Source organism: Dermacentor silvarum, chromosome 8 (genome assembly GCF_013339745.2).
Source record: "Dermacentor silvarum isolate Dsil-2018 chromosome 8, BIME_Dsil_1.4, whole genome shotgun sequence".
NCBI classification, from domain to species: Eukaryota; Metazoa; Arthropoda; class Arachnida; order Ixodida; family Ixodidae; genus Dermacentor; species Dermacentor silvarum.
Genome location: NC_051161.1, coordinates 73642970 through 73670453, shown reverse-complemented (window position 1 = coordinate 73670453; position 27484 = coordinate 73642970). Strand labels below are relative to the sequence as shown.

The 27484-nt window shown below is 45.3% G+C and overlaps 1 protein-coding gene across 2 annotated transcripts in view; it reads right to left on the bottom strand.

Moving 5' to 3' along the window:
- Positions 1-27484, bottom strand: part of LOC119461457 (TBC1 domain family member 22B-like) — a 42726-nt gene that overhangs the window by 11299 nt on the left and 3943 nt on the right. The window contains exons 3-10 of one of the 2 annotated variants that reach the window (XM_049672661.1): positions 23582-23715; positions 20496-20594; positions 11716-11889; positions 10058-10258; positions 8230-8300; positions 8017-8145; positions 5276-5341; positions 1270-1390 (exon numbers count right to left, since the gene is read on the bottom strand). In XM_049672661.1, coding sequence (XP_049528618.1) covers positions 1270-1390; positions 5276-5341; positions 8017-8145; positions 8230-8300; positions 10058-10258; positions 11716-11889; positions 20496-20594; positions 23582-23715 — 995 coding nt within the window. The remainder of the gene's footprint in view (positions 1-1269; positions 1391-5275; positions 5342-8016; positions 8146-8229; positions 8301-10057; positions 10259-11715; positions 11890-20495; positions 20595-23581; positions 23716-27484) is intronic. The other variant, XM_037722775.2, reaches the window with a different exon arrangement.

Sequence of the window (27484 nt, the reverse complement as noted above, 5' to 3'; positions counted from 1 at the left end):
TAAAGTCAGCTTCGCTGCGACACAGTCTTGTTGTGTGGTAAAGCATAGGCAAAACATTACAGTGAAGCATATTAATAGTGGAAAGAGGCTAATGTCACAGATGGCCCAGTAGGTGCCCCTTAATTATCTCATACATGTGTGCACGTTGGTCACAGTTCAAGCTCTGAGACATCTAGTAACTGCACAGGCAGCCACATAGAGCTGTTTGTTATGCTGCTTTGACGATTCGCGGCCTTCCTCCCCATCACGTCTTCCTGGCATTGCCTGAAAATGTATCGTCGGTGTTCTGCCGTAATTCGATGTGCTGCATGCTAACAAAAGTGGTTGCATCAATTAGCCATATTGCGAAACCGTATTACCATAAGCCTCGTAATAATGAAAATTTCACATTTTTTTTATCAGGTCACAAACAATGACTTCAAAAATCCACCGCTATTTTGCAGCACACTTGAACTCAAATTTGTAGTACATTACAAATTTCGAAACATCTACCATTTCTTAATATTGAGTGCAATTTCGCACTTTTTGGGCGTTTGTAACACTTCAACATATTGAATTTGTTTTGGGCCTATCTACAATATGCGGGGCTATGAACCTAATGCATGGCACCGGTACCATCATCATTATGACCAGAATTTCCGTAATGGCTGCACTTCCAAATTTGGAACGGCCCTACTGCCATCACCTACAGGGGCAAGAAGAAAACTGGCATTTGCAAGGAGAGCGATAGCACACCATTCACAATCACCATAATCTTGAGGGATCAGTAGAAAATCACTCGAGAAATACAGGCCTAATGGGCCACCCAAACCAAAGCGCTGTGAACAGAGCAGCATTGTGCATACTTAAACAAACCATGTTAACACATGAGCCAAGCAAGCAGTAAGAGTGGATTTTCTAAATCCATGTCCATGGTTGCCTGTTACAATCAAGAGTTGCATTTTGCTTCTTCCAACCATGAATATCATATGAACATCCGTACTAAAGACACAGAGAAGAGAGTAAATAGTATGATGCTTCTTAAGTCGACGTTCTTTTGCCATCGCGGTGACTTCATTATAAAGAGATTACTGCATTTGTTCTCTGCTGCTACAAGTTACGTGGCTATGGCACAACCTCATAGCCCACAGAATATTTTAAATTAGGTAGAAGGGGACGTTACATGGTTTGTCGTTTTGTGTTTTTCAAAGCAACTAACCCAACACTTGACATTTTGTGATTTTTTTTTTAATTTACGGATTGAGGAAGGGTTTCAATGATTTAACCTACCTTTAGGCACATGTTCTTGAAGAAAGACCACAAAAAAGGGGGTGACAAGGTCGTTCATGCCTTGGACGTAGCCACTGGCTGGATGTCGAATGGCCCATATGTACAAGATCCTCTCAAATATCTGGCAGAGTAAAAAGGATGGCAAGGCCTGCTTTATGGAAAAGAAATAATCTATGCCCAATGACAAGCAATAACAAAATAGAGTAAACAAGGTAGAAAATGAACTTTGCAAGCTTTGAGTTTCGGCCTCGTTAGTACATCTTTTCTAGTGTTTAGTGCAAAAACGAGAGAAATACAGAGAGAATACGAGATAGATGGACAGAAGTGCTTGTGTGTACCTTGCCTTCTGTCCATCTTCTTTTTCTCAACTCTCTGCACTAAACACTAGCAAAGTTAAAAATGAGTTAATTCTAACAACTGACGCATTGATTGACTCATTTCAATGTCTAAAGGTCACTTCTTTCTGGGGTTTTTACGTGCCAAAACCAGTTCTGATCATGAGGCACGCTGTAGTGGAGGGCTCCGGATTACGGTGTGCCTCATAATCAGAACTGGTTTTGGCAAGTAAAACCCCAGAAAGAAGAAGAAGGCACCTTTAGACATTAAAATGAGTCAATCAATGCATCAGTTGTCTAAAGGTTCCACGTTGGCTATGACGGGATCAATAGTGAAGCACTCTAAATTACTCATCACCCCTTAGGGTTCTACTAAAACTAAATATGTGCATCGAAATCCCAGTAGTACACATTCCACTTCTAAAGGAATAGGGCAGCCAAGTCATGGTCTTGAAAATGCAACATCATGCTTGGCAAAGGCAAAAGCCTTGGCAACATACTGACGGCAGTGGGTGGTTTCCTTAGTTTCTTACGTTCAAATATAGTTCATGCAAATTCACAAACCTGGTGGCCAAATCACCCCCAGCTTGCACGTAAGAATGTAGACAGTACTACCTTGCAAGCCTTGCGTGAGACTTTGCAGAGCTAAATCTCATAGCAACACGTGATACCCTCTCTTCATTATTTGCTTATTACTTGAATGTTAATTACCATGGCTGCTTTCCTTTAGCTTGGTACAAATTTTGAAACTATGTAGAAACCAAGTGTACATGCCATTATATCTTCCTTTCCAAACAAAACTAGCATCACATCTAGTCTGTGAAGCTTGTTTCACAACCGTCTGACATTCTGCTGCTGTTAATGCATTACACTAGTTATGCATGGAAGCAAACTCATTGGAATCAACATACAAAGCGTTCATACATAGCTCATCTGCTGTGTTTATTAGACAGAAACAAATGAATAAATAAGCGCACAGACAGTTTAAAGAATTTCTTGAGCGTATCTCATGCTATCCACAAGTTTGATTTAGGGTATCCTCAAAAACGCAAAGGAAAATGTTAGTTTATGTCCATCAATTCAACTTCCCCGGGACATGCAAAATGAGATTAAATTAAGTCATATTTGAGGTAAACAATAACATGCAAAGTATTCGGGGTATTAAACTGCTAATTACTTTGAAGTTACTTCTATGTATTTTGTGATGGTTGTTAGCACACGTGCTAAAGACAGCTCAATGACTAATAAGCTCCTTTTCCTACACAAAACCACAACTTGTTTTCAGTTACAGATAGTTATGACCGATACAAACAAGTCAATTGAACTCAACAGCCTACTGAATACACCTATAAACCAGGATAGGATAGGAATAAACTTTATTAGCCCGGCGGTTATGGCTGGGCAAATAAAAGTGTGGCCTATAAACCACACTTTTATGTTTTAACAGGGCCAGAACAGCCTGCAAGTGAGAAACATGGAGGGTGCCTGCCTGTCGTCCATCTCATTTCGCAATTAAAAATTAAAATTAAATTATGGGGTTTTACGTGCCAAAACCAGTTCTGATTATGAGGCACGCCGTAGTGAGGGACTCCGGAAATTTGGACCACCTGGGGTTCTTTAACGTGCACCTAAATCTAAGTACACGGGTGTTTTCATCTCATTTCGCAATGATACCACAGGAATGCAGAGCAAGAACGGCATTCACCAGAACTATATAAACGACACATACCGCTACATCCAGCATTCCACCTGTCCGACAGCCCCATGCTTTATTCTGATAAGGTTTTAGCATTGCTATGAGAAGTAGGCTTTTTAAAGTGCATGTTTCCCCAACAAGATATGCTGGCCAATCCTGCACGTTGAAAACCGAGTTGGCAAATTTTTTTTCAGTCATTGATCTCGCCACTCATTATAACCCAAGGATAATGCATTGAGAGGCATGGAAGCATGCCTCTTTTCTGGCACTCCCAGTGTTTTCAGAGCATCAATCATTCGCCTGCTGTACTATGAACCCCGGAAAAACTGAACATTTTATTTTTCCAGCTAAGAAAAAATTTTAGACACCAGGTAACCTTCTTGTTCACAGATATTTACAGACTATTTGTTTGGCACTTTTTGGCCACACCCTTGTTCAACTAAACGCTATATACTAACATCAACTGGTGAGGTGAGCAGTGCACTGATGACATGAAGCACTCATACATTGCACTGTATGGTCACCATTGTCTCTGTACTCAAAGCGCTTTTCTGCCCACCTATAGTCCAGCTTCCAATTCACTCTTAAGCCTAGCACAGTCGGCCAGGGTCGTAGATACATGGTCAACAGCTTGAAATTGGTAGCAATTTGCAAGTTATCAATGCCACATGAAACGCACTTGCAAAGCTATATGTTTATTGGTGCGTGCACAGATAGTGATCATGTTTCCAGCTCCGGCATGCATTAATGCCCGTCATGCATTCCCTTTGGTGTTTCCCTCACAAATATTTATTCATATTTTGATGCGAGAGCGGTCAAACGGCCCATTGAGCAAAAAAAAAAAAAAAAAGCCAGCGTCTGTCATCTGTAGCAGCGAAACAGCAGGTAAATTCCCATTGGCTGCGACGCCCCCTCAAGAGTGCACATCAACCGAGTTCACATTGGCTGCGATGCCACGTTACGAGCGCGGCTTGATGAAGCAGAGCGGGCGAAAGGGAACGCCTGCGAACGCCTGTTGCGTGAGGGAAGAGGGCATCACAGCGATGCACGTCACCCTCGCTCTCGAAAGTCTGTGTTGTTCGTGCGTTCCTTGCCCGTGCAAGCTCTCACCTGCATTCTAACTGTGCCTCGGTAAGGCCAAATCAAAACGCATCAAGCATCTCAACGCGCTCGCTCGCCTGTGAGGTGTTCGTAACTCGAAGGACCACTCAGCGACGTTCAAATGGACATGAATGCTTTCGCATTCACAACTCATAAGTGCTTAGGTGTCCTCGAATTTCTTTACATTACCTTTTGCATTTCACATTATTTCACACATAGCAAAGTAATAAACTATTACCGTCTGCTTTTTTTTTTGTGACCACTACATCACTTTCTTTTTGCTTAAGTCATTTTCCACACCTCATTAAACTTATACTGTATACGTATATTGTATTTTTTTTTCATCGAATTGTATTTATGTCTAGCTCTTTTGATGATTATAAACTGCACGTTTACATAACATTTACTGAGAAATGTAATGTTTAATGCTGGTGCTCATTTTCTGTCTGAGCCATCGATCGCCCTTTCTTTAAAATGTCTGGCAAGGACTTTAGAGTATAGTGGGGGAAAAAAACCATTCAAGAGTAATTGCAGATTTTATTTCTCCGAGTACACATCAGTCACTCTTAGAGTGTCAATAGTACTGGTCTCGTTACTTGAATTGAGAATATCCCTGTTAACACTTTCAGCACAACCAGTATACGTCGTAATGCCGTCATTAGCAAGTGTTTACAGCTCGAATAGCATTCAAGCTTTGGCACATAAGTTCGAATTAACCACTTTTTCATCCACCTAGAAGTAGTGCATAGACACCAGTTGGGGCTTTTGATCACCGTTTAATAAACAAATTCACCGACAAGTAAACTGATGTGAAGCCAATTGAAGTCAACCGTACCGTAATGGTACTTCAGCGTACAAACTAATAAAGACCCACCTGTTGAACTGACTCTTGCTGAAATAATGGCACCAGAGGGCTCATGCGAGGGATGTCTATGTGTATCTGAAAGAGTAAGGCAAAAGGGTTCAGTCAAATTTTTATTGCGCACATCAACCAGGATTAAATAGCATGCTCCGGCAAACGTGCTCGGAAGTTTATTTACAACAAATGACATACAGATCATGCGTCTAAAGAGTTCAGTATGTGCTCCTATCTAGAGCAAGCTCTCAGTGTGGGATTGTCCATAAAAATTACATATTAACCATTTTTCACATTCGATTTACCAACCTCCTTTTTTAACAAAGGGCCCATCAGCGACAGTGACCACATCTTTAAGTGATTTAGATTGATGAAATTGTCCAATCTTGCTTGATTTCCTTGTTTTTGCATTATTATTTTTTTCATTTTGTTCATGCATACCCACTCCTGCAATAGACCTTATGGGGCTGCAGTATGTATAAATAAATAAAATTAATAAATCATATTCACTAGTGAATAAGTATATGATGGCCTTTCTTTACAATGTCCCTTACTCCTTTTCACATGAATAAACACAGTAAGACATTAAATTAGAGAGGAAAACCATAGGAAAAAAGTGGGAAAACGCCTTCTTGTAGTACGACAGTTTTTCCACTGCAAAAACAAACTTCTTAAATAACTACTGTATTTCAAATATTATCACTGCTTTTCATTATTTCGACCTATCTATTTGTTTTCTACCCTTTGCAATACAATAACATTAACATCCCTGTTAATTTCTCGCAGCTACATGGCCTTCGCAACGCAACAGGCAAGAAGAAACACCACTCGCAGAAAAAAAAATTGCTCAGAGAAAGAAATTTTAAGATCACAAGTGCCACTTGTGCAAAGCTAAAGCACACAGTTATGTACATAGTGTCACATCTATTGTTTTCACTAAATTTTCATGCAACTTCTTCAACTGGCGCTTGTGTTCGTGTGATCTTTCGTCTTTTCGTCTTCATTGTTGCGCCGTTCTGAAGCCATGCATCTGTACCAACTCGCCCAATTGTCAGTGCTACTTTCATGCAACTTCAAACACTTGGGCTTATTCAATGAAATATTGCTTGGTAGAGCACTATCTTGCAGACAGTTCACATTAAAAAATTAATGTCAAAATATGAGCAATGTTAAAATAATATGGCAAATCTCATTACTTCAGATTTAATAGGACTGGAAGACACATCTCAATCAAATGATCTAATTATCAAATGAACAAGAACAATTAATAAGTGTTCACTACACTGGCATAACTTCTCTCAGTGAATAAATTCATTTCTTTTGGTATTGTGCAAGAAATCTCTAGGGAAGCTGCAATTTTCCTCAAACTTGTGTAATAAACAACACTCGCAGCCTGTTGTGGGCAGCCAGACTGCTCTAGACTGCTCACCTTCACCTGAATAAGTTCTGAACTAAGCACATATTCGAATCGGTGAGTCAGGGACCAACATATTTACCCCCTGCAACATTAACGAGTTCGCACTGCACGTCACAGTTGAAGTGTCTCTGCTCTTCTGCAGTGGCAGTCTCAATTAAATTCTAGGCTTTTACGCACCAAAACTATAATCTCATTAGGAGGCACGCCGTAGTGGCAGGCTTCAGATTATTTTCAACACCTGGAGTTCTTTAACGTGCACCTAAATCTAAGTGCACGAGCATTTTTGCCTTTCGCCCTTATCGTAATGCGACCGCTACGGGTGGGATTCGATTGGTGAAGCATCGGGTGAAGGTGAAGCATCGATTACGATAGATAATTAGTGGACCACTATTTGAAGTAAGGATAGCAGTTTTATCGGCCATATAAACTTGCAAACATTCGCTTACTAAATAAATTAAGCACGGTGTCACGCGCGCACAAGCAAACATGAACACATCTCGCTCGTTGACAGCAGAAACTCGCTGTCAAAACGCTGGAGTGATGAAGCGCGGCGAGCGAATTGACCTTCACGCTAGCATGCCTCTCACTTCAACGCGACCTATAAGCGGCGAAAACACAGCGAGCGGCGGACTCTCCCCGTCGCAGATCACTTTCAAGATAGGGCCAAGGCAATCGTATCGCCGTAGTGGATTGTTGCAGATTACGTCCTGCTTCGGTCCACTGAAACCCTTCCGCGTTGCTTTGCTGGCAAAAATCCTCTCCTTCTGTTTGCACCAGTCCCGCACGAAAGTTTCATATTCTCCGAACGCCCGTGATGCGGCCCGATTTCTGTCCGTCTCCGCCCCCTTTCCTTTTAAATTCGGCATCATGATGAACTCGGCACTTCATCCTGATAGAGCAGGCACGGAGAAGAATGGGAAGACTAATGCCTAAGTAAGTGTACTGCAGCACATGAAGGAAGCTACGGCAGCTAGGCTAGAGTGTAGCTAGGCTCAAAGTGCGTGCGAGGCGGCCATCTTGAAATGCCGACGGCTATATGGTAACGCAGATTTAGGGTCGTACTCGATTCTAACGCACATGCAATTTTTGGATCTGTTTTACCGGAAAAAAGTGCGCGTTAGATTTGAGTAAATACGGTACTTCAAAGCATGCGTGAGCTAACAAACCAGTCAGAGAAAAAATATTGTGGCATTATCGCACGTTTGCTGGCAAAGTCGTGCACCATTGCCAGCACCAGACAAAATGGTTCGAATTCTCATAGTTATCGAGGGTCGAACGAATGGGCATTTACTACCCCACATCACAATAGCCAAAATGACCCACAGAAAGAAACCTCACTGACCTGTCTGTATGTTTCTTGGTGGATGTCATCGTTCCGTGTGTCGTAATACTGCTTTACAAAGTTGAAGTACTCCTCCCGTTTCCTTTCGAGAACAGCTGCCCGTCTCTCTGAGTTGGCCGGCAAGTAGCCCTGTACAAATGACAAACGGACAAGGATATCAGCTATTCGATGGGCAAATGCAAGCAAAGCAAATAGTAATGTGGTGATACATACCGCCAAAAGCCTCCACGTGATTGGGCGCACTTCGGCAGGAATACCCTTCCAACTTAAAGAACGTAGCGCATCTGAAGCCAGTAAGAAAGCAAAAACATAATACACATAAATAAAACAAATTTCCATCAACAAGCACTAACAACAAGACGCTACTAAACAGAGTAAATTCACAAACAAGGGCACACTAGAATGCCACTGACATGTTTTGCATAAAGGCATTTTATAAGCCAAGAAAGTGCATGTGCTTACTGAACATGCCACTAAAGACAAAACTGATGAAACCAGCCCTTGATTGCATTTACTATTAAAAATTTCTTAATGTAAAAGTTACCTAAAGAGCAGCTAAGGTATACAGTAAAGACTTATTATCACATTAGTCACTGATTTTCTTCCTTTTTATTCCCCCCCCCCCCCTCCCCATTTCAAATCCATAGTTTTTCTGTTTCAATCCAAAGGTTCCCATAGCCGGTTCTGGGGGAGCATTTTTGGATTCCATGAGCTGCCAAAACGAATGCAGCCCCTTCAAATCTCTCCACTCCACCCCACCCCCCCCTTCCCCCATCCTTCTCCACTTTTCATTCCTAGAATTTTCCGATCTACTGAAGTATCTTGCATGGCTGTTTGAACTTTCTTTCACCAACATACCCGTCAATTGAAGAGGGCAATTCTTTCTGGACAATGCACACCTGCCTCCCGTGTTTCAGATGGTCATCATGTTTTCGCTCAACAAACAGCGACTTCTCACAAAACTTGTACCCTGTATTACAAAGGTGGACAAAACATTCTTTTGGCCACTGTGCACTAGAAGCCCAACAGGTGGCTATGAAATCGCAATGCACAACACAACTAAGTGCTTTTATTTTCACACTCGCGCAATGTACCATGTGAGCCCTGAAAACTTGTGCGATCTATTAGCTAGCGCCAGAAATGATAGCTAATTGCAGCAGTACTCTCTCTATGGCGGCCGCGCGCAGTTAATACACCTCTCATATTTTTCCACCATGTTCCTCTCGTTCCAGCTTCCCATACAGCTCCTGTTGATGACGACGGAGATGCAGACTCTGCCGCTTAGTTACCGTTAGACGCTAGTGCCGCTTTTGCTTTCTTATGTCACATATTTGCGGCATAGCGCATTCCATGGGTCATACGAATTAACCATTGCGCGGATAAACACGTTTGAATGAACCAGCGCTTAATGCCATTAAATAATCTATTAGCTTGCCGAGACAAGAGGGTGAGTTCGAATTATCTGATTTCCTGAACAGTGACGGTCAAACTACAAGGTGTTACTCAATTACATAATTTGTACTGCATTATTACCTTGTATTATCGTATTGTGTGGTCATTACTTTGTACTACTGCTCCTTTTCTACCAGATGCTTCATTGCATTCCTTAATTTCCTATTTCTGTGCTTTATCACACTCTCCATGCTTCTCCCTACCTATATTTATGTTGACACTAGCTCTGTTACCATACCCAGAGGTAATTCTTGCATGCCCTGCCTTTCTGTTTGTACCACTGAGATTCTAGATATTTACCCTAAGAACCTAAGGGCTCTTAGGGTAAATATCTAGATGAAATTAAATGAAAATGTCAGACGTAGCTTCCAATTTATTGTGGCATTGCACACAGCTGCACATACAAAGCTAGCACACCGTGTCTGAAAGGGGTGATTCCTTAGTATGCATCGACCTAACAGTGACCAAGCCAGATAAAACGTGTTCATTTTCGAGAAAGCCCCGGCCCCTGTGCCGCTAAACAATGGGCAAGAGCAGTAAGGCATACATGCCACACCCTTTACAATGCAAGGCATGGTTGCCCACCCACCGAGGTCGGTCTTGGGGCACTGCAGGACACTCTGGAACTTCTCCAGGGTCGCTTGCGAGTTGAGGGCATTCTGCGAGGCCGAGTGGTGAGGTGATGCGTTTGCCCCCGCTCCTCCGCAAAGGTGACGCACTGCCATGCCAGGCCCAAAGCCTGTCCGTGACGGCGGCACCACACACGGCTCCAGGGGGGAGCCCGCACATGCTGCAACACAAAATCAAACCTTGTAGTCCCCAGCAGGTCCAGCAGAGAAATATTGTTTTTATACCAAGGTTTTGCATGAGCAGTGCAATTGGGAGCCTTTTACTTCATTCTGCACATATTTGGGACCGTTGTGCTAAAACAATTACTGATAAAGAAATTTAGTTGAATTGAAAGTCCTTCAAAGTTAGTCTTAATGAAAGCATTCAATGCTATGTCTTAATGAAAGACTTCAGTCATTAAGGGGGGCTAAGTAATATGCTAACATAAAAACCTCACTACGATATGAATTCACACTACGATCACAAAAATAGGTGCAGCAGCTCATTCTACCCTCGTGTATTACATTAAAATCTTGTTACAAGAGACACTGTTACAAGAGACATTTGAAAATGGTTTGGTTGGTTTTCCTATGTTCACCATGTTAACAACATCACATGCAAGAGACCTGGTTACAAGAGACACTCGGTTATACTAAGGACAACTTTTTTAGGTCCCTAGAGTAAATTATTACTGTTCAGAAGAGACAGAACTCAGACACGCTCACGAACACAGCCAACGTCGTACCAACCGGTATGCGCTGAAATTTTCATTCCCTTGGTTCGATTTTGTTCCGTGCCACAGCCAGATGTCATTCCTCGCATGGGTGCAACTACAAATTGCACTGAATTTTCTGTCATTTTGCTTCCATAATCGCTGTCGTGCTCCCACACCGACTTTGCGACAGAGTAGCATTGAGTTGGATTTCCGTCACAGCGTCTGCGGCTCTGGTTGCTTTGTATGCCGGTAGTCGGACTCCGGAGCCATCGCCATGTTTCCACGAGACAACTCTGTTCCTATCAAAGCTGTTTAAACACACTTTGATGCTGATGTATAATAAAGTGGTCGAGTCCGACTCCTCAGTGTTATTACAATTTTTTTAACAAGAGACCTTGGTTACAAGAGACATGTTTCCTGGGTCCCTTGACAGTCTCTTTTAACGAGGTTTTACTGTATTGCGTAATGCGTACAAAAGCAAGCTACCCCCCCCCCCCCCCCATGCACATACATCTTCATTTTCCCAGCTCACCGTGTGGGGCGTGCTCAATATGTACTGGCAATGTCCTACCTCCCCCATCACTGCTGGCCGAATTTCAGGTGTTAGCCACCTGATAGACGTTTCCAATGTGGTCAGGAGGCTTAGCTCTTCTGTCAACAAATCAATCTCTCTTTCCTTTCCTCAGGTGGCAGAAGGCTCGCAGACCGTAACCGGGCTAGGCCTTCTTATGCAGTGTGCTTGAAGCAGCTAGTGTAAATCGGGAGTAGCCTGCTTAGCTGGCATGCAGTTAGATCTACAATCGAATCTTAAAACAATCAAAATTTGTTTCTTTTCAGCCTGAAGCTGATATTGGTTAATTTCAGCGTGTTACATTATTCTGAGCCAACAGCCACCGCAGCAAAAGAATAGACCAGTGGCTCACCTTTCTGTATTGCCAGTCGCTGCAGAGCAGCTGCTCGGGCTTCCGCAGAGCATCCATCGGAGACTTCATAACTTAGTGGCTCATCTGCAAGCTCCGCGGTGTTCCGGGCTCTGCTGTGGTTCGTGATGACCGACTCTGCTGTGGACTGCACCACCTTGGACACTATCTTCACGTCTGCAAAACACATGGAAATGGCTTTTCTGCAGGGTAACTCAATGACTGGCACCCTGTAATCATTGTGCAGTTCTGACAATACCGTTCGCTGTACAGTCCTCAGAATGGTTGATAAAATACAGCATTGTTATTGGCTGTATCAGGACGTCCCGTGCGCTTTTGGCTTTGCTACTAGGCTGTATCAGAAGAATGCCAGAATGTCTCATACTCTCCTGGGTTTCTTCAAGGTCATGTTACAAATACAAGGTACTCTGACCTTGTTGTTCAAGGTCAGAGTACCTTTTCATGTGAACAAAACTGTTCCAAGAAATATAGCACACTTTCAAACTGCCACCAGGAAATTTTTTTTGTAAACTTCAAATAAAAGTATGTGAAAGCACACTGAACTTTCAGAAAATAAAACCAAGAAGGTTGAACCCTATGCCTTTGACATCAAACTGGCCATACAACTGAGTGTAAATTTATGGTGACTAATGTGAACATGCGATGCAGCCAGTTACATGCAGTAAGTAGTGTAAGTTAAATAGTTTATATGTCATATAGAGGGTGTTTTTTTTTTAGCTGCACCAACTTTTTAAAATTAGAAAAATGTAAATCTTCGTCACATTATGTTTACCATTCGAGTGTGTGGATTGGCGGCCTCTAGATACAGAGCAATTTAAGCACTTACATGCGTAATTAGCGAAGTTATGCTAATTAACTTTCTAATTATCAACAATAGATGGCCACAGCAAATCAGTACTTTGGGGCCCGTCCTCGACGCTGCCTATCCCCACAATCAAATTTTGAATAGCGGAGTTCATGTGGGAGCTACGCGAACAATTATTTCTCTTTGGCAAGCTCCTTGAAACCGAAACTGGCCGCAAAAAGAACGTCTGTGTCGTCGATGTCGCCCCCCCCCCCCCCCGCCTTTCGTACCGTCTCCGACGTCACCGCCGGTCCGACCCAACGAGCAGCTTGCATTATCTCCTTATATATGTACATATTTTTAAGTCTTTCGTAATTTTTAAAAATCGCCTTTGACAGAGCATAATTCTTGTTTTTGAGCTGGATTATTTGAAGAGGCGGACATTACTAGCCCGAGAAATTGAAACACACATTCAATAAATTAACAAAAACTCACAATTAACTTCTTAATTAATTACTTTACGACACATTTTGAAATTTACAAATTGTAGCTGGTGAGTTTGCAAGACATACCCACTTGAAATGAATCTCCAGGATGACACCACTTTTGAGATTATTGACCAAAGTGTGGGACGAAATACATGGGCATTCGTTACATTTGCTCTTCAATGCATAAAAGAGCGTCTTGTCAAAAAATTCCACCTCTATTCCTGAAAGTGGATGTATGTCGAAGCTGTTGCCGACGACAGACAAGCACAACCGAAATTAGACGATATTATACAAGCACTACCACCCCCAAGCGACGTACGTCACGCGTGCACAAGCACGTGTGCGGAAGTGTAGCACACATCCTTATTCTTCTAGGCTCTCCATTAAGCGCAAGTGCCTTATTGAACTAAATTAAGGTTTAACAGTAAACTGCGTCAGAAAAATGCATAAAGTACGACTTACACACAAGCTTAGACACGATAGCTTCGGACTGTTATTCAAATACTATACAAGAAAACAAACATCTTACGCAGAAACTGCAAGACAAAGCCCTTTTCAAGTTGCAATTTGTTTTTGGGTGAGCACAGACCAAAAAAATCCCGACCAACTAGATGCTAACAGCTTCGCTACAAAAAGTGGAACAACAGTGCATTTTTGTGGCACGTTTGACGGCGCATATCTCCAAACTGGTGTCATTCTGGAAATTCATTCCAAGTGGATACGCCTTGCAAACTTACCAGCTACAATGAGGCACGCCGTAGTGGGGGATTCTAGATTAATTTCGACCACCTGGGGTTCTTTGATGTGCACCCAATGCATAGTGCGCTGGCCTTCTTGCCTTTTACCCCGATCAAAATGTGGCCCCCGCGGCCGGGTTTTGATTCCATGATCTCATGCTTAGCAGCGCAAAACCATAGCCACTATGACCCCACAGTGGATGTTACTTTCATCCTATGCAGTGGGTAGTCTCGTGCACTGTTTGTTTATTCACCACAAAGGTCACAACATTAAAGGCCCCCTGAACCATTTTTTTTATCGAGGTTGAAAAATGCATTTGAAGTTAAATTAGGTTATTTTAGAAATACTTTGCCACAAAAAGTTCTTCAGTGCGTTCAGCAGAAGCAGAGATTTTGGCAATGAAACGTACCGTTCGTAGCGCTTCCGCTCCTTCTTCAATGATTTGCACTGCGAAGGCTACAGCGGAGTGGGTGTGACCACAACGCTCCCTCCCCACTGCACTTCGAATTTGATTTCGGATGTTCACGTAGATGCCACTATTTATGATTTTGGCGCCCATGACACGCCAAAAGCAGTTGTCTTCACTGAGCCACAGTGCGCTCAGCCAGTGGACTCGTCGCGGCACCCCGCAGTGGCCACGGTATCTACGCTACGTAGCAGACCGCAGCTACAGCAACTGCAGTGTTTGCTTTGTGCATGACAGGGCTGGAGCGCACCGGCTTTGTCCTGCACCAGCTTGACCAACGGATGGTAGCCACATCGAACTTGCACACATTGAAGCGCTATAAATAGTCATTATGAAGCGAAGTCTGCCGAGGCATCTAACCACAAGCCACAAAATGTTTTTCAATGCGTTCAGCACAAGCCAAGATTTTGGCAATGAGCTTGCACTGCCAAGCGTGTGTGTTCTGACTAAGTTCCGTGTGGTTCGAGACTAGCCGAGTGTTCAAAACTAGTCGAAATTAGCGAGACCCAACGGCTACGACACCGATAGGCAGGGTGGATAAAGTTTAATTCCTACGCAGGCGGCCGCGGCCAAGCTTGAGCAGATGATTTACGGTCTCTTCCGGAAGTGCATAATTATCATCGAAATTCGAAAGCAGAATTTTACTTACTTCGCCCTGTTTATTAAACTGCATCAATAAATATACACAGTAAAGGCACGTTCACACTGAAGGTGGAGCACCGAAAGCGGGCGAGCGGGCAAGCGGAAAGCGGGAAAAACATCCTCGCCAGGTGGGTAAAGCGGGCGGAAAACGAGGCGGCAAGCTCGGAGAGCTCCGCCCGCTGGAGCTCTCTGTTTTGCCGCAGCCACTCAAGACACCAGCTGACACGTCCGCCGTGAAAGCACTAGATGCCCCGCCTCCTCGGCGACTTGGGCAGCCAGTCAAGCCGTCTGGCCTGAACAGGCTCGCGTGCTCGCCGCCTTGCCGCGTTGAAATCCGCTTGGCCGTTGAGACGCTCCCCTTTCGGTGTGAACGTGCCTTAACAGTAGGAAGAAGTGCAATGATCCAGACACCCTTCTTGATTAATGTCATCTATTGGCCAATAGCAGCCGCGTATCGGAATCTGCTATTACGAAATAAAGTGTCCAGAAAAGAGCGAGAAACGGGCTTCTGTTGAAAAGAGAGCGTTTGAGAGAAAGGTGACTTCGCGCTCCTCTTGCGAGGTCCACGCGCCCACACATGACTGCAAAGTTTGGTTGAGATGTTCACAGCAGCGTATGCTATCCGCAGACTATGTTTTTTCACCAAGCCAGAGGGGTGGTTCAGGGCCCCTTTAAAAGTAATATGCAAGTTTTATGTTTATGCACTACACTGCTCACAAGGTATGCCGAAATGCAAACACTAAGTCAGGTGGATGCGCAGTGTGAGACATGTAAGCAGCAATGTAACTAGGACGATGGCAATGAATGATGCCAGTTGAGGGAAGGACAGTGGTGCCAGGTGCATGTACAGAGGAATATGACATATATCTAGCTAGAGTTGACGATTCTATAGCTCTTGTGTTGCAGGAACATATGAAATATGATTAAATCACAGAAAATCAAAACAAATCAAAGTAACCATTGGATATATTGCACTGTGCTATTAGGAGGTTGGTGTGCTTACTCATGAGCCAAGATTATATGTTGAGGTTTGATGTAGGAAGTTTTGAACAAGGTAGGAAATGAATCATGTTCAAGCAACAAGACGAGGACTAGGATGCTACAGTACATAGTGTCTAAGCAAGAATGACTACCGTGGACCTTACTTAGTTGACCCGAAGATCACAGGAAAGGATGAAAAAGGCCATGGAATTAAAAATGACATGAGAAAAAGAGAAATTAGTCTGGCAGTGACTGCCTCACTGATGGCTACTAAATGAATTACAGTTAAACCTGGATATAACGAATTGACAAATTCCCGAAAAAATTTGTTATGAAGAGGATTTCGTTATATGCAGGTTCGGCCCGAAAATTCGAAAAAAATAAACGCTTACCCTATTTACTCGATTCTAACGCGCCCTTGATTGTAACGCGCACCTGTTTTCGTCGAAGCACTCATCCTTGGATTGTCACACCAAGTACTGGATGCGTGGACGCGTGCCGTTTCGCACAAGCTCGAGGCATCGGAAACGAAGAGCGAGCGTCACGATTGCGTCATAGCGTCGTTTAGTGTTACAGTAGAACCCCGCTGTTACGTTCCCGGGTGCTGCGCTTACCCGGCTGTTACATCGTTTTTGGCCGGTCCCCGCACAGTTCCCATAGAACCCAATGAATGCATTGGTAACCCCGCTGTTGCATCGCAACTGTGGGACCGTTCCCGCATCATACGTTGCGAACTGCCACCCCGCGCCGACCTGAGCGGCCATTTTGACTTTTCATGTCGCTTGGCTTGGTGGCTTGACGATGGCATGGGCCGCCCAGAGTGCCGGGGGCGACAACTATGACGTATTTTCGGTTTCCGCCAGCAAAAGTATGGCCCTTGAGATCCGTATTTGCTATCTAAAGATGGTGTCTATGACGCGTTGTGGCCCTAAAATTGGTTTTGGCTCATAGATGTTCCGTATAAAGTCCAAGGGCAATAACGCAGTCGCCGCGCGCCGTATGCTGTATGTGCGAGCGAAAATGTGCGAGGAGAGCCAACGACCACGTCTAAATCTCGCACGCGCAAGAAAGAAAAGCAGGGAAGAAGCACGCCTTCTTCCGTTGCGCTCGAGGCACCGGCGAGGGAGCGATGGGGGAGGGATAGCAGGTGGCGTTGTACTGTACTATGGCATCAACTGCGTACTACGCGGCGGTGCGCGGTCGCGCGGGCCATATCTTAAAAGCAATCTCCGTTGGGGCAGAGTCTAGACAGTGTAGGTGCGTCGGCAGCTCGTAGCTTTGTGCGTGCTGTGTGTTCTCGGCGCTCAGTTTGCATTGAAGCGATAGACAACATTACGAAGGTCCCTTCGCTCGCTTCTGCAGCGGCGCTTCCACACGCTGCCAGCGTTTGACAGCGCGTGTCCGCGCTCATCGAGTGTGATGTGTCACAGAGCCTGCCAGCGTGTCGGCAACATCAACTAGAAAAGGAGAGTGCCGGCTTGACGAGCTAGGCCAGCTGCAGCAAGCGGCAGGATCAGGTTTGAATGAAGGGAGGGGGAAAGGTCACGCCCATGGCGGCAAGATCGCCGGGTCGAGGGATGCAGGCCCGCCTCTCACACGCACACACACATGCGCTCACTTTGCATTCCATTGCGGCGAAGAAGGTGCTTCCAGTTGCTGCTCGCGCAAAGATGACAAAATTTGGGGCGAAATCTCTAAGTTGTCGGCGGGGAAAATTCGTTATTTCGAGGGGGTCTTCAAAAGAAAACATTCAAAAGAAAAGAATAAGTGCTGAGCTTCAAAAAATTATTGCAAAACATTAGGAATTTTGTCGCAAAAATACAGTTGTACTTATGTGAAATGGCAAAGAAATAAATACAAACCTGGCAAGTCTAGGATCGATGTTCATGAGAAAACAGTTCTTAAATGCAGCTGAAACATGTGACCTTACAATCTCATTTCAATAAATTAAACCTGGCCTACCTTTTCTTTTTTATGTATTTCAGCAGTTTTAAGTGAGAACAATGAACCCTGCTTATAACTGTTATTTTAGAAGAACTTGTTGTTGGGCGAGTTGGTATATATTAGCGAACATTGTTTAACTGCGCGAAAAAACGGAATAATGTTAAATAACTGTTAGCTTCACCAACCAGACTACACCTTGGTAGTACTACCATAAAATACTGCAGATTCAGACCTTCTCCCATGTGTAAGCGCCCCTTACCTTTTTCTGCGAATCTCACCTTTCCATACCAGTGCAACTAAGTGCCCTTCCTTTTCCCGCTGCCGATCCCCCCCCCCCTCCCCCCTCCATAAAAAGAAGCTTCTGAAATTTTTGCTTTTTTAAGTGCAATCAAGGATCCAAGCCAACTGAAGCCAATCCAATGTGGACATATTGTTCTCACCCACTTCAGAGTTTGAGGAATGGCTGACCAAAATAAGTAGCCAAATACCGATGGCATTCAGTGGTGCTTCTGGTGCTGGATCAGGCACCCACACCCAAATTTCAAACAGCAAAAGATGCAATTCAGGAATGCAACACCTACATCGTGTACGTGCCAACCACTTGCACCATCCTTCTTCAACCTGCCAATGTCTACTGGAACAAGCCATTTAAGGCCAGTCTTCAGAGGACCTGGAAGGCCTTTATGCGGAACAGCAAGAAAATACCGAAAGGAAACCTATGAAAGCCATCACGAAATGACATGCCAGAATTTGTGGCTGAGGCATGGGCTGCCGTCCCAGAAGAAACCGCAGCACACTCGTTCAAGTGCTGGGACATCACGAACGCTCAACGGGTCTGAGGACACCAAGCTGAATGATTCGCTCGCCGACATCGGTGCCGTGGTGCCAGAAGACCGCGACAAGCTGAAAGACAAATTTAACCTCCATTTTGGATTGAATTCTGAGGAATCCTTTGATGGTTTTGACAGTGATCAAGTTTTCTGAAATCAGTTTCGCTAAAACAGCGCAGGCTGGATTGCACACGTTCAGTGGCTGCCATTATCTTTAGCCACCATCTAGAAGATTGGTGAGGAATTGAGGAAGGTCTCTACCCACATTTTGGTAGTTATCTCCAGAATGCAAGGGGGGGGGGGGGGGGTTAGCTTGCTCGGTATTTTACGGTATATTCTTCCTGTCTTATATGCCTTAATTTTTCAATAAAGGGCAGTTCAATCTGTATATAACTGTTGCCTTTATGTCAAACGATGAGTAGTGATCAGAACACCAGTATTTTTTACAAATCAAGCTCTATTCAAGATTACTAAGCTGAACTTTTCTGATACGACGGAACATCTTTCAACAGTCCCTTCATGTTTAAATCAACAGTGTCTCAGTGCAGCAAAAAGAAAAAAGGAAATGACTTTCTTCATGGGACAACAGGGGATTTTAGAAATAGCATACCCAAGAGACTTAAGGTACTCAAAAGCCCAAACTCAAATTGAACAGGCGCTTCTATGGCTCAATAGTGATGGCCACTTCAGACATGGATGCCAGGAAATCACCTATGGATGATTTTTCCTTTTTCACTGGCCCTACAGGGAGTACCTTCCCTTAGCCCCAGCAACAATGAAGTGCTGCACATCACAGAAGACCCAGACGCGAGCATCATGGCAGTAAGTAATTATAATCTTGTGTGTAAAGTGTTCGTACGTTACAATGATGCCCTTCCATCCAGCACTCAGATCTGTAAAGTTTTCAGTGTCGCAGCTGCTGTCTTTTCAATAAAATGAGGGAAAATTAGCTACAAAGATTTTGCGAAGCAGTAGTTGATGAAGATACCTGTGTGAAGGGGGCTGCAGAGCATGCATTGATACGGCCAGGCCACATTCTATTTACTGTATTTGTGCAATGTCAATAAAAATTAGGAGGAATGTAACTTAAAAGAAATCGATTATATTCTAGTAATTACTTCATTGCTTTCATGGGACATTTCATGGGATTATTTTAATGGATTGAAGGAACAAGATACCCTAAAGCTCATACAAGCATTGGTCATCAGCAGAATCAACGACGGTACAACGTACTTAGATATCAAGAATAGTCAAGAGATAAGTTGAACATATTGATAAGAAAGACATACAAATTGGCAATAGGACTACCACCCACCACGTCATAGAAAAAGTGCTGAAACTAGGAGTACGTAATACCTGGGAAGAATTGGCAGAGGCTCACAAGATGAACCAAATCGGAAGACTAAAACTTACCACTGCCCGTAGAACTCTCCTCAGAAAACTTGGATAGCCTCTCGAAGAAGAACATAACAGTCCACAATGTGTAACCCCAACCCTGAGGGCAACGATACATGTAGCACCCATACCAAGAAACATGTACCCAGAATACAACAAAGAGAGAAGACAAGCAAGAGCCACCGTGCTACAAAAAATGCTAGACAAAGAAAGCAACAAAGCAGAAATAAGGTACACGGATGCCGCAAGAGACAAGGCAGGGAGATATGTTGCCTGCAAAACCAACAAGCAGAAAGAAGAGATAGCAGCTGCATCAGTATAGTTGCTAGGGGCATTGAACGAACCAAACAGGTCGCCATAGCAATGGCCATATGGACCTGCCGATGCGACGTGCCGGTCATTGTGGTCACAGACTCGCAGGCATTTTCAGGCAAAGAGAATTAGCCAAGACCACACTCAACATCATCAAGAACCAAGACATCCCTGAAACGTACATTGTCTGGACCCTGGGACACGAATCCTTGGTGAGAAATCAAGCGGCTCACGCCGCTGCCCGAGAACATGTACGCCGGGCAACCCCACCAGGCCATCGTCTACCCCCAGACCAAGAGGAAATGATACAAAGCAAATACGACAACATTCTAGAACATTACAAGAAGAACAGGTGGGAATATCTGCCACCACACTGCAAGCTTTACAAAGATGTCGTCATACTACGCCGACTTCATGTAGGCAATTACCTCCACGGCACTCTACTACACGCAATGTACCCCTCAACATTTACAAGAGACTGCCAATTCTTCAATACACAAAACACCCTTGACCACATGGTTTGGGAAGGCAAAACGAACCCACGGACAATGCCCATCCAATCACCAACAGAAGACCAGTGGTAGGCCCAGCTGACAAGCCCAAGACCCGAGGGCCAGCTACGGCTGGTGAACAGGGCTAGACTATCAGCACAGGGCCACGGCTACTTGGAATAGGGTGGCTGCCCACCTTTGGACATTAACAGCTTGGTCTCCGTAATAAAGTTTATTCACTCACCCACTTTGATGGGACAGCAATAAGTCATTGTAATCAATTATATCTTTGAATAGAGAAATTGTAATAAGTTAATTTTTTTTTTCTCTAATGTGTACAAGTCTGAGCATCTATGACAGCTTGTTGTTGTACCTGCTAAGGAGTAATACAATAGAATTATTCTAGGCACCTTGTCAGAGCACCCCACAGGGGTTGCCTTTTATTTATTTTCGTTCAACAAGCCCCTAATGCTTGACTAAGAATGTACACATACGCAACTAATGCTGTGTCATAACAGTTTCCAAAAGTTTACTTCTTGAGCAAAAACACACAAAGTAGTACTCTAATGACAGAATTAGTTCCCATGCCCCGCCCTGTCACAGACTCGCAGGCAGTTTCAGGCAGGGAGAATTAGCAAGACAGCACTCAACATCATCAAGAACCAAGACATCCCTGAAACGTACATTCTCTGGACCCGGGACACGAATCCTTGGTGAGAAATCAAGCGGCTCACGGCGCTGCCCGAGAACATGTACGTCGGGCAACCCCACCAGGACATTCTCTACCCCCAGACCAAGATGAAATGTCAAAGGTTCTCGCACTGTCCATCAGATGCCAGTATTCATTACACAGAAAAATTTCATTACTTCAAATCCAGCTAATTCAAATTTTTTTGTTTAATTTCATCCCGGCGTCAAGCAGATGATGACAAAATCTGCAATGTCATCGGGGAACTTGTGCACAAGTTTCAAGGTGGCGCACCGCTCATCCCTACTGTTCGTTTTTTCGTTCTTGATTTATTTTCTGGCTCGCAAATGGAGCCTCCGTTCGAAACAAGAACACCTGCTAACAAATTGAGAAGTGTAATTTATCAGTCTAGGTTAACTTAACCCTTTGCGGTCCGAAACTTTTACCCACTTTGCGGCTGTTCTGGTCCGAAACTATTTTGCCAGTTTGTGGCGCCGCGAAGAAAACCACAAACTGTGGAAGAAAAACTCACAGAATATTTATTTTTTCTCTTGCATTCTGCAGGCAACTCCTCTACCAATATTTGAGCAGCGTGTGATACCGCTCGAAGCATTCTCCGGGGTGCAGGCCAGGGTTGTTATTGCAGGTTTTGCAGAAAAACACAGTTTCCCTCCTGCCTCCGTTTGTTTTTCGATCGCTACAAACAGCGGAGTCCTTGCTGTTTCGACCTGGGAGCTTGTAGATAAATGGCTCCTCCCATCTAGTCTTTCCTTGCACTCCTTCCGCGCAGACGGGCCCCACTTTTTGGCTCTAGCCCTCACGTCACCCACCAGCTGGGCCGCGATTTTGTAGCAATGCGTTCCGCTCGATTATATGCCACTCTTATCATCCACCGTTCACGGCCGGCTGATCGCTTTGATAACTGCGGGTGGGGCGTCGCTCTGACTATTGACAAAGCACGAAAAGTGCTAAAAGGAATATCGTCAGGACAAGGAATCGCTACAAAATCGCGGCCCTGTTAGATGAGGTTGCGGTGGTACTGAAGGTGTCGCTGTTCTTTATCACGATTATTCGGCAGCTGTGTGTGCCTCAAAATAAAGCTATTGACAATGGAAACCTCTAGAAGCTTTCACTAAATGCGCCACCTTAAAACGCACGCAGTGAAAAAGTGGTCATGCTTCTCAGCGAACCGCGCTTCCGCACGCAAGTGAGAACGCTCTGGTATCCAGAAGCCGTGCTGAACATTGTGCTGCACGCTAGTGCAAAAAGAAGTAAACTTCAAAAACAAAGTTTATTTATTCCTCAAGAGATGGCGCATCATGTATACAAAGAATGCCACGCAATTTAACCCCAGACCACCCTTGTCACCGCCTGACAGCAGACCGCTACGGCCATATTGCGTTGTCGGGCCCTGCCAGACAACGGAGCGCAGAGGGTTAACAGTTCACCTTAGTGTCTCCTTAAAAATCACGCAGAAACTCCTCTGGGAGTTGTTTAAGTATGCGCAAGCATTGTGCCACTTGCTCATGTCCACGCAGCACCCCCCCCCCCCCCAGTTATCAATGTTATGAAACTTCATCCGACTAGTATAAATGACAGCGCTGCGGCAACATGACCTGCTGTAGACAACGGCACAAGGTGAATTGATGACGCAAGCAAACTACTGCAGGTGGCGCTGCCAGGTGCGCTGATGATGTTCTGATCATTATAAGCCGTTAACACCTTATCCATCCACGTCCAACTATTACTAGCCATGACTAACTGCACTCTGGCGGCGGCTGCGTATGGCAAGTGTGGGCTGTGTTCCCGCCGCTTAGTTCACATTGAAGCGAGATCTGCGGGCCCTATCTTGAAAGCAATCTGCGATGGGGACTGAGTGTGCCGAGGGCTGATAACTTCGTGTGCACTGTGTTCTCCCCGCTTAGTTCGCGTTGAAGCGAGAAACAGCACGAAGGTCAATTCGCTTGCTGCTGCAGGCCCCATCTTGAAAGCAGTCGTCTTATGTGACGGAAGGATGGGTTTTCTTTTTATGTAGACATAGAAATGCATTCGCATTTAAAAGCAAAGCCACAATGAAGCAAATTCTCACCTGACACAACACAAAACTCGTCGTCGCCGATGTCCCAGGCGTCGTCAGTACTCTCCTGGAAGTCCTTGAATGAGCTAGATGATGTGTTTCGACGATGTCGACTGCTGTGACCATCTTTCTTTGGGGTGGATGGCCTGTGAAGAGCAGCCCAAACACAAAAGTTGGTCCACTGCAACATCAACAGCTGTCCTAACTATTATATATGTATATATATGCATGCCATTAGGTAGCATACGAGGGTTAATTAGCCACGTGACTGCTCTCCAAAATTCCCATGTTATGTGACGCCAGCGGGCAAAAAGAGGATGTTCCACATCCGCTCGCCATGACTCTGAGTGGCGCTGGCTAACACTCCCAGAGCTAGATCTAGTAAACATAAATACCCAAGATAGATAGTGGCCAGATTGATAGCCGCAACGTTGCCGTAGCACAATTAGCAGTGCAATGCACGCGTAATGCGGAGGTTGGGGGCTCGGCTCCCCCCAGCAGCAAGTTATCTTTTCGTCCACTTTCATTTCAATTTTCTTCATTATTTTGTATATTTCAATTACAACCACAGCTAGTTTTCCTGATGGTTTCCTTGGCTTCATCGTCCGTTGGTTTTAGATTGTTACGTTGCGGAAGTCATGCGCCATGGGCAAAGCTCGCGTGATCGCGTAACGGATCACGTAGTCAGTCGCGACAACGACCCACTTATTACCAGATTTCGACGACGGAAAAGGCCCGAGAAGATCAAGCCCGACGCGAAAGAAAGGTTCTGAGGGCACATCGATGGGGTGATGGCATCCAGCGGGCAGCACAGCAGGTTTTTTGCGGCGCTGGCAGAGCGCACAGGCTGCAAACATAGCGCCACACGGAGCAGTTCAGGCTTGGCCAGTAGAAGCGACGCCGTACGCGATCGTAAGTACGAGAAACTCCAAGGTGCCCTGCAGTAGGTGCGTCGTGCAACTGCTCAAGAATTATCGTCAGGAAATGGCGTGGCACGAGTAAAAATTCTGGTCCTTCGGGGGGTAAGCTGCGACGGTAAAGAACGTTGTCGCAGAGTGCGAACATGCGCAGAGTGGGCTCCGAATGTCCAGAATTCAGACGATCAATGAGAACACATAAGCAGTCATCACGCCGTTGTTCAGTCCGGATGTCACGCAGATCAGAAATGGCCAGGACGCAAGCATCGGTGTCAGTGCGCATCATATTCAGGGTGGTTGACAGGATGACGGGAGAGGCAGTCGGCATCCTTGTGCAAGCGGCCTGACTTGTACAAGACAACAAATGAATACTCTTGGAGCCGTAACGCCCATCTACCCAATCGTCTAGTGGGGTCTTTAAGTGACGAAAGCCAGCACTAGGCATGGTGATTGGTAACCACGGAAAATGTGCAGCCGTACAAGTAAGGGCAGAATTTAGCTACTGCCCAAACTAACACCAGGCACTCTCCTTTTAGGAATTGAACAATTTCTCTCGGCAGGTGACAGGAGGCGGCTGGCGTATGCAATTACGCGCTCTTCGTTACGCTGCGATTGAACGAGTACAGCCCCATTGCCATGGCCACTGGCATCCGTGTGAAGTTCAGTGGCGGCAGATGGATCATAATGAGCCAGCAATGGGGCAGCCGTAAGCAAGTGTACGAGAGCGGAGAAGGCTTTGGTTTGAGCCGGTCCCACGTGAATATAACGTCCTTCTTAAGTAAGTCAGTGAGTGGGCGAACAGTGTGGGCAAAATTCGCAATGAAACGACAACAGAAATACAAGCATAGTCCAACAAAGATTTTACGTCTGCAGGTGGAAGATGGCACAGGAAAGTTCTGGACAGTGCGAATCTTGTCCAGGTCAGGTTGAACGCCAACGGAACTGACAAGATGGCCAAGAAAGGTAATTTGACGACGTCCAAAGTGGCACTTGGATGAGTTCAATTGCAGGCCGGCGCATCGAAAAACAGCAAGAAAAGCCGAGAGGCGCGATAGAGACTCGCAAAAGTTGGTGAAAAAAATATCACATCGTCTAGATAACACAGACATGCAGACCATTTATAGCTGCGTAGTAAGGGAGTCCGTCATTCTTTCGAAAGTAGTCGGGGCATTAGAAAGGCCGAACGGCATAACCTCAAATTGATAGAGGCCTTCAGGTGTTACGAAAGCTGTTTTCTCATGGTTCATGTCTTCTACAGAGATTGGCCAATAGCCTGATCGAAGGTCTATGGACGAGAAGTACTTGGCTCCGTGCAAGCAGTCTAAAGCGTCATCAATACGCAGGCAAGCGGTAGACATCCTTAGGGCGTGACTTTGTTGAGGTGCCGGTAATCGACACAAAAGCGCCAATTGCCGTCCTTCTTCTTGACAAGGAAAACAGGGGATGCCCACAGACTGGAAGATGGCTCGATAACGCCTTCAGTCAACATCTTATCGACTTCTCGTTGTATCACTTGTCGTTCAGCATGTGAAACACGGTGCGGACGACGGCGTATCGGATTGGCATTTCAGGTGTAAATACGATGGGTGAACCCCGATCAGACGGTTTTGCTGTCAAGTCGTCAATGCAGCGTCACCTCTGGGAGCTGTATCGCTTAGTTTTCCGGAGACCGGGGCTGCATCGGGGACGGTGGACGACAAGCCCGCAGCGATAGGAACGATGGTCGACAAGCTGGTGGCGAACGGGACTGGTGACGTCGGAATGACGACGAGGGACTGTTCCAAGTGGCACGATCGTCCTTGTTGGGCTGTTGGGCGTCAAATGCAAGCTGGTAACGACGCGGGCTTTGGTCGGGGCGATAATAACTGGTGAATGGCGATCGCTGAGGGGAGGAGACAGTACAGTTGTTACAATGGCGAGCAACGTCTGCGGTTTGCCACTCGGCTGGATTTCGGTAGTGTGCAGGATACCGCTGATCATTGGATGGGCGGGGAGCACTTGACAGCTGTGAAGCGGCAACGGCGCCTACAGAATGAACTCCAAGATTAGCGAGTTCTTCGCAGACTATTGCCTGCCCAAATGGTACTGTAGGCATGTTGTTCGCTTCACTGGGGAGGGAAAGAAAGGCTGCAGGAGCCATGGCCTCAAGTTCTTGCCGTACTATCCGTGTCAGATCATCTGATGATGATGGTCGCTGCATTCCTAGCCTGTTGGCACACAAGAGGATGTCGCAGCTGTGTTCGGCAGACATGCGAACGGCAGTTGCAATGTGGTGGCTCTTGGCCTGCTCAGAGCGTTGACACTCTTTTATGACGTCCTGTACTGTCTCACAATTTTTTCACACGAGCAGGTTGAAAGCATCGTCAGCGATCCCCTTCAGTACATGTCTAACCTTGTCTGACTCGACCATATCGCTATCGGCCTTGTGGCACAGAGAAAGCATGTCCTGGATGTAAGAGACATAAGATTCTGTGGACGTCTGGATGCGGGTCGCTAGTTCTTTTTTTGCAGGTGCCCTTCCACCTGGAAGGACGGCCGAACAAGTCCCTCAGCTTCTGCTTGCACTGTGTCCCAGTCGTTAAGTTCTTCCTCGTGGTTATCATACCACACCTTCGCTAGTGCCTTGTAGGTCGAACACCAAGTTAGCCAACATAATCGTCGGATACCATTTGTTGTGGGCACTTACAAGCTCATACATGGCGATCCAGTCTTACACGTCGAGGTGGTCGGTGCTGCAGAGCGTTCTTGGATCCCGCGGCTGAGTCAAGACCACTGTCGGGGTTGTAGGCATTGAAGTGGGCCGCGCCATTTCGGGACCTGTTTCGTCCATCATGTTGTGCTGTCCGAGGTGACGACTCCTACGAAGCTCCGTTGTTGTCTCGTGAGTACCCCGCACCTCTCACCAATTTGTTACATTGCGGAAGTCCCATATATAGATGTATTTACACTATTTACAAGGAAGGCAACGATATACAAACAAGATGGCTGTCGTGACCGA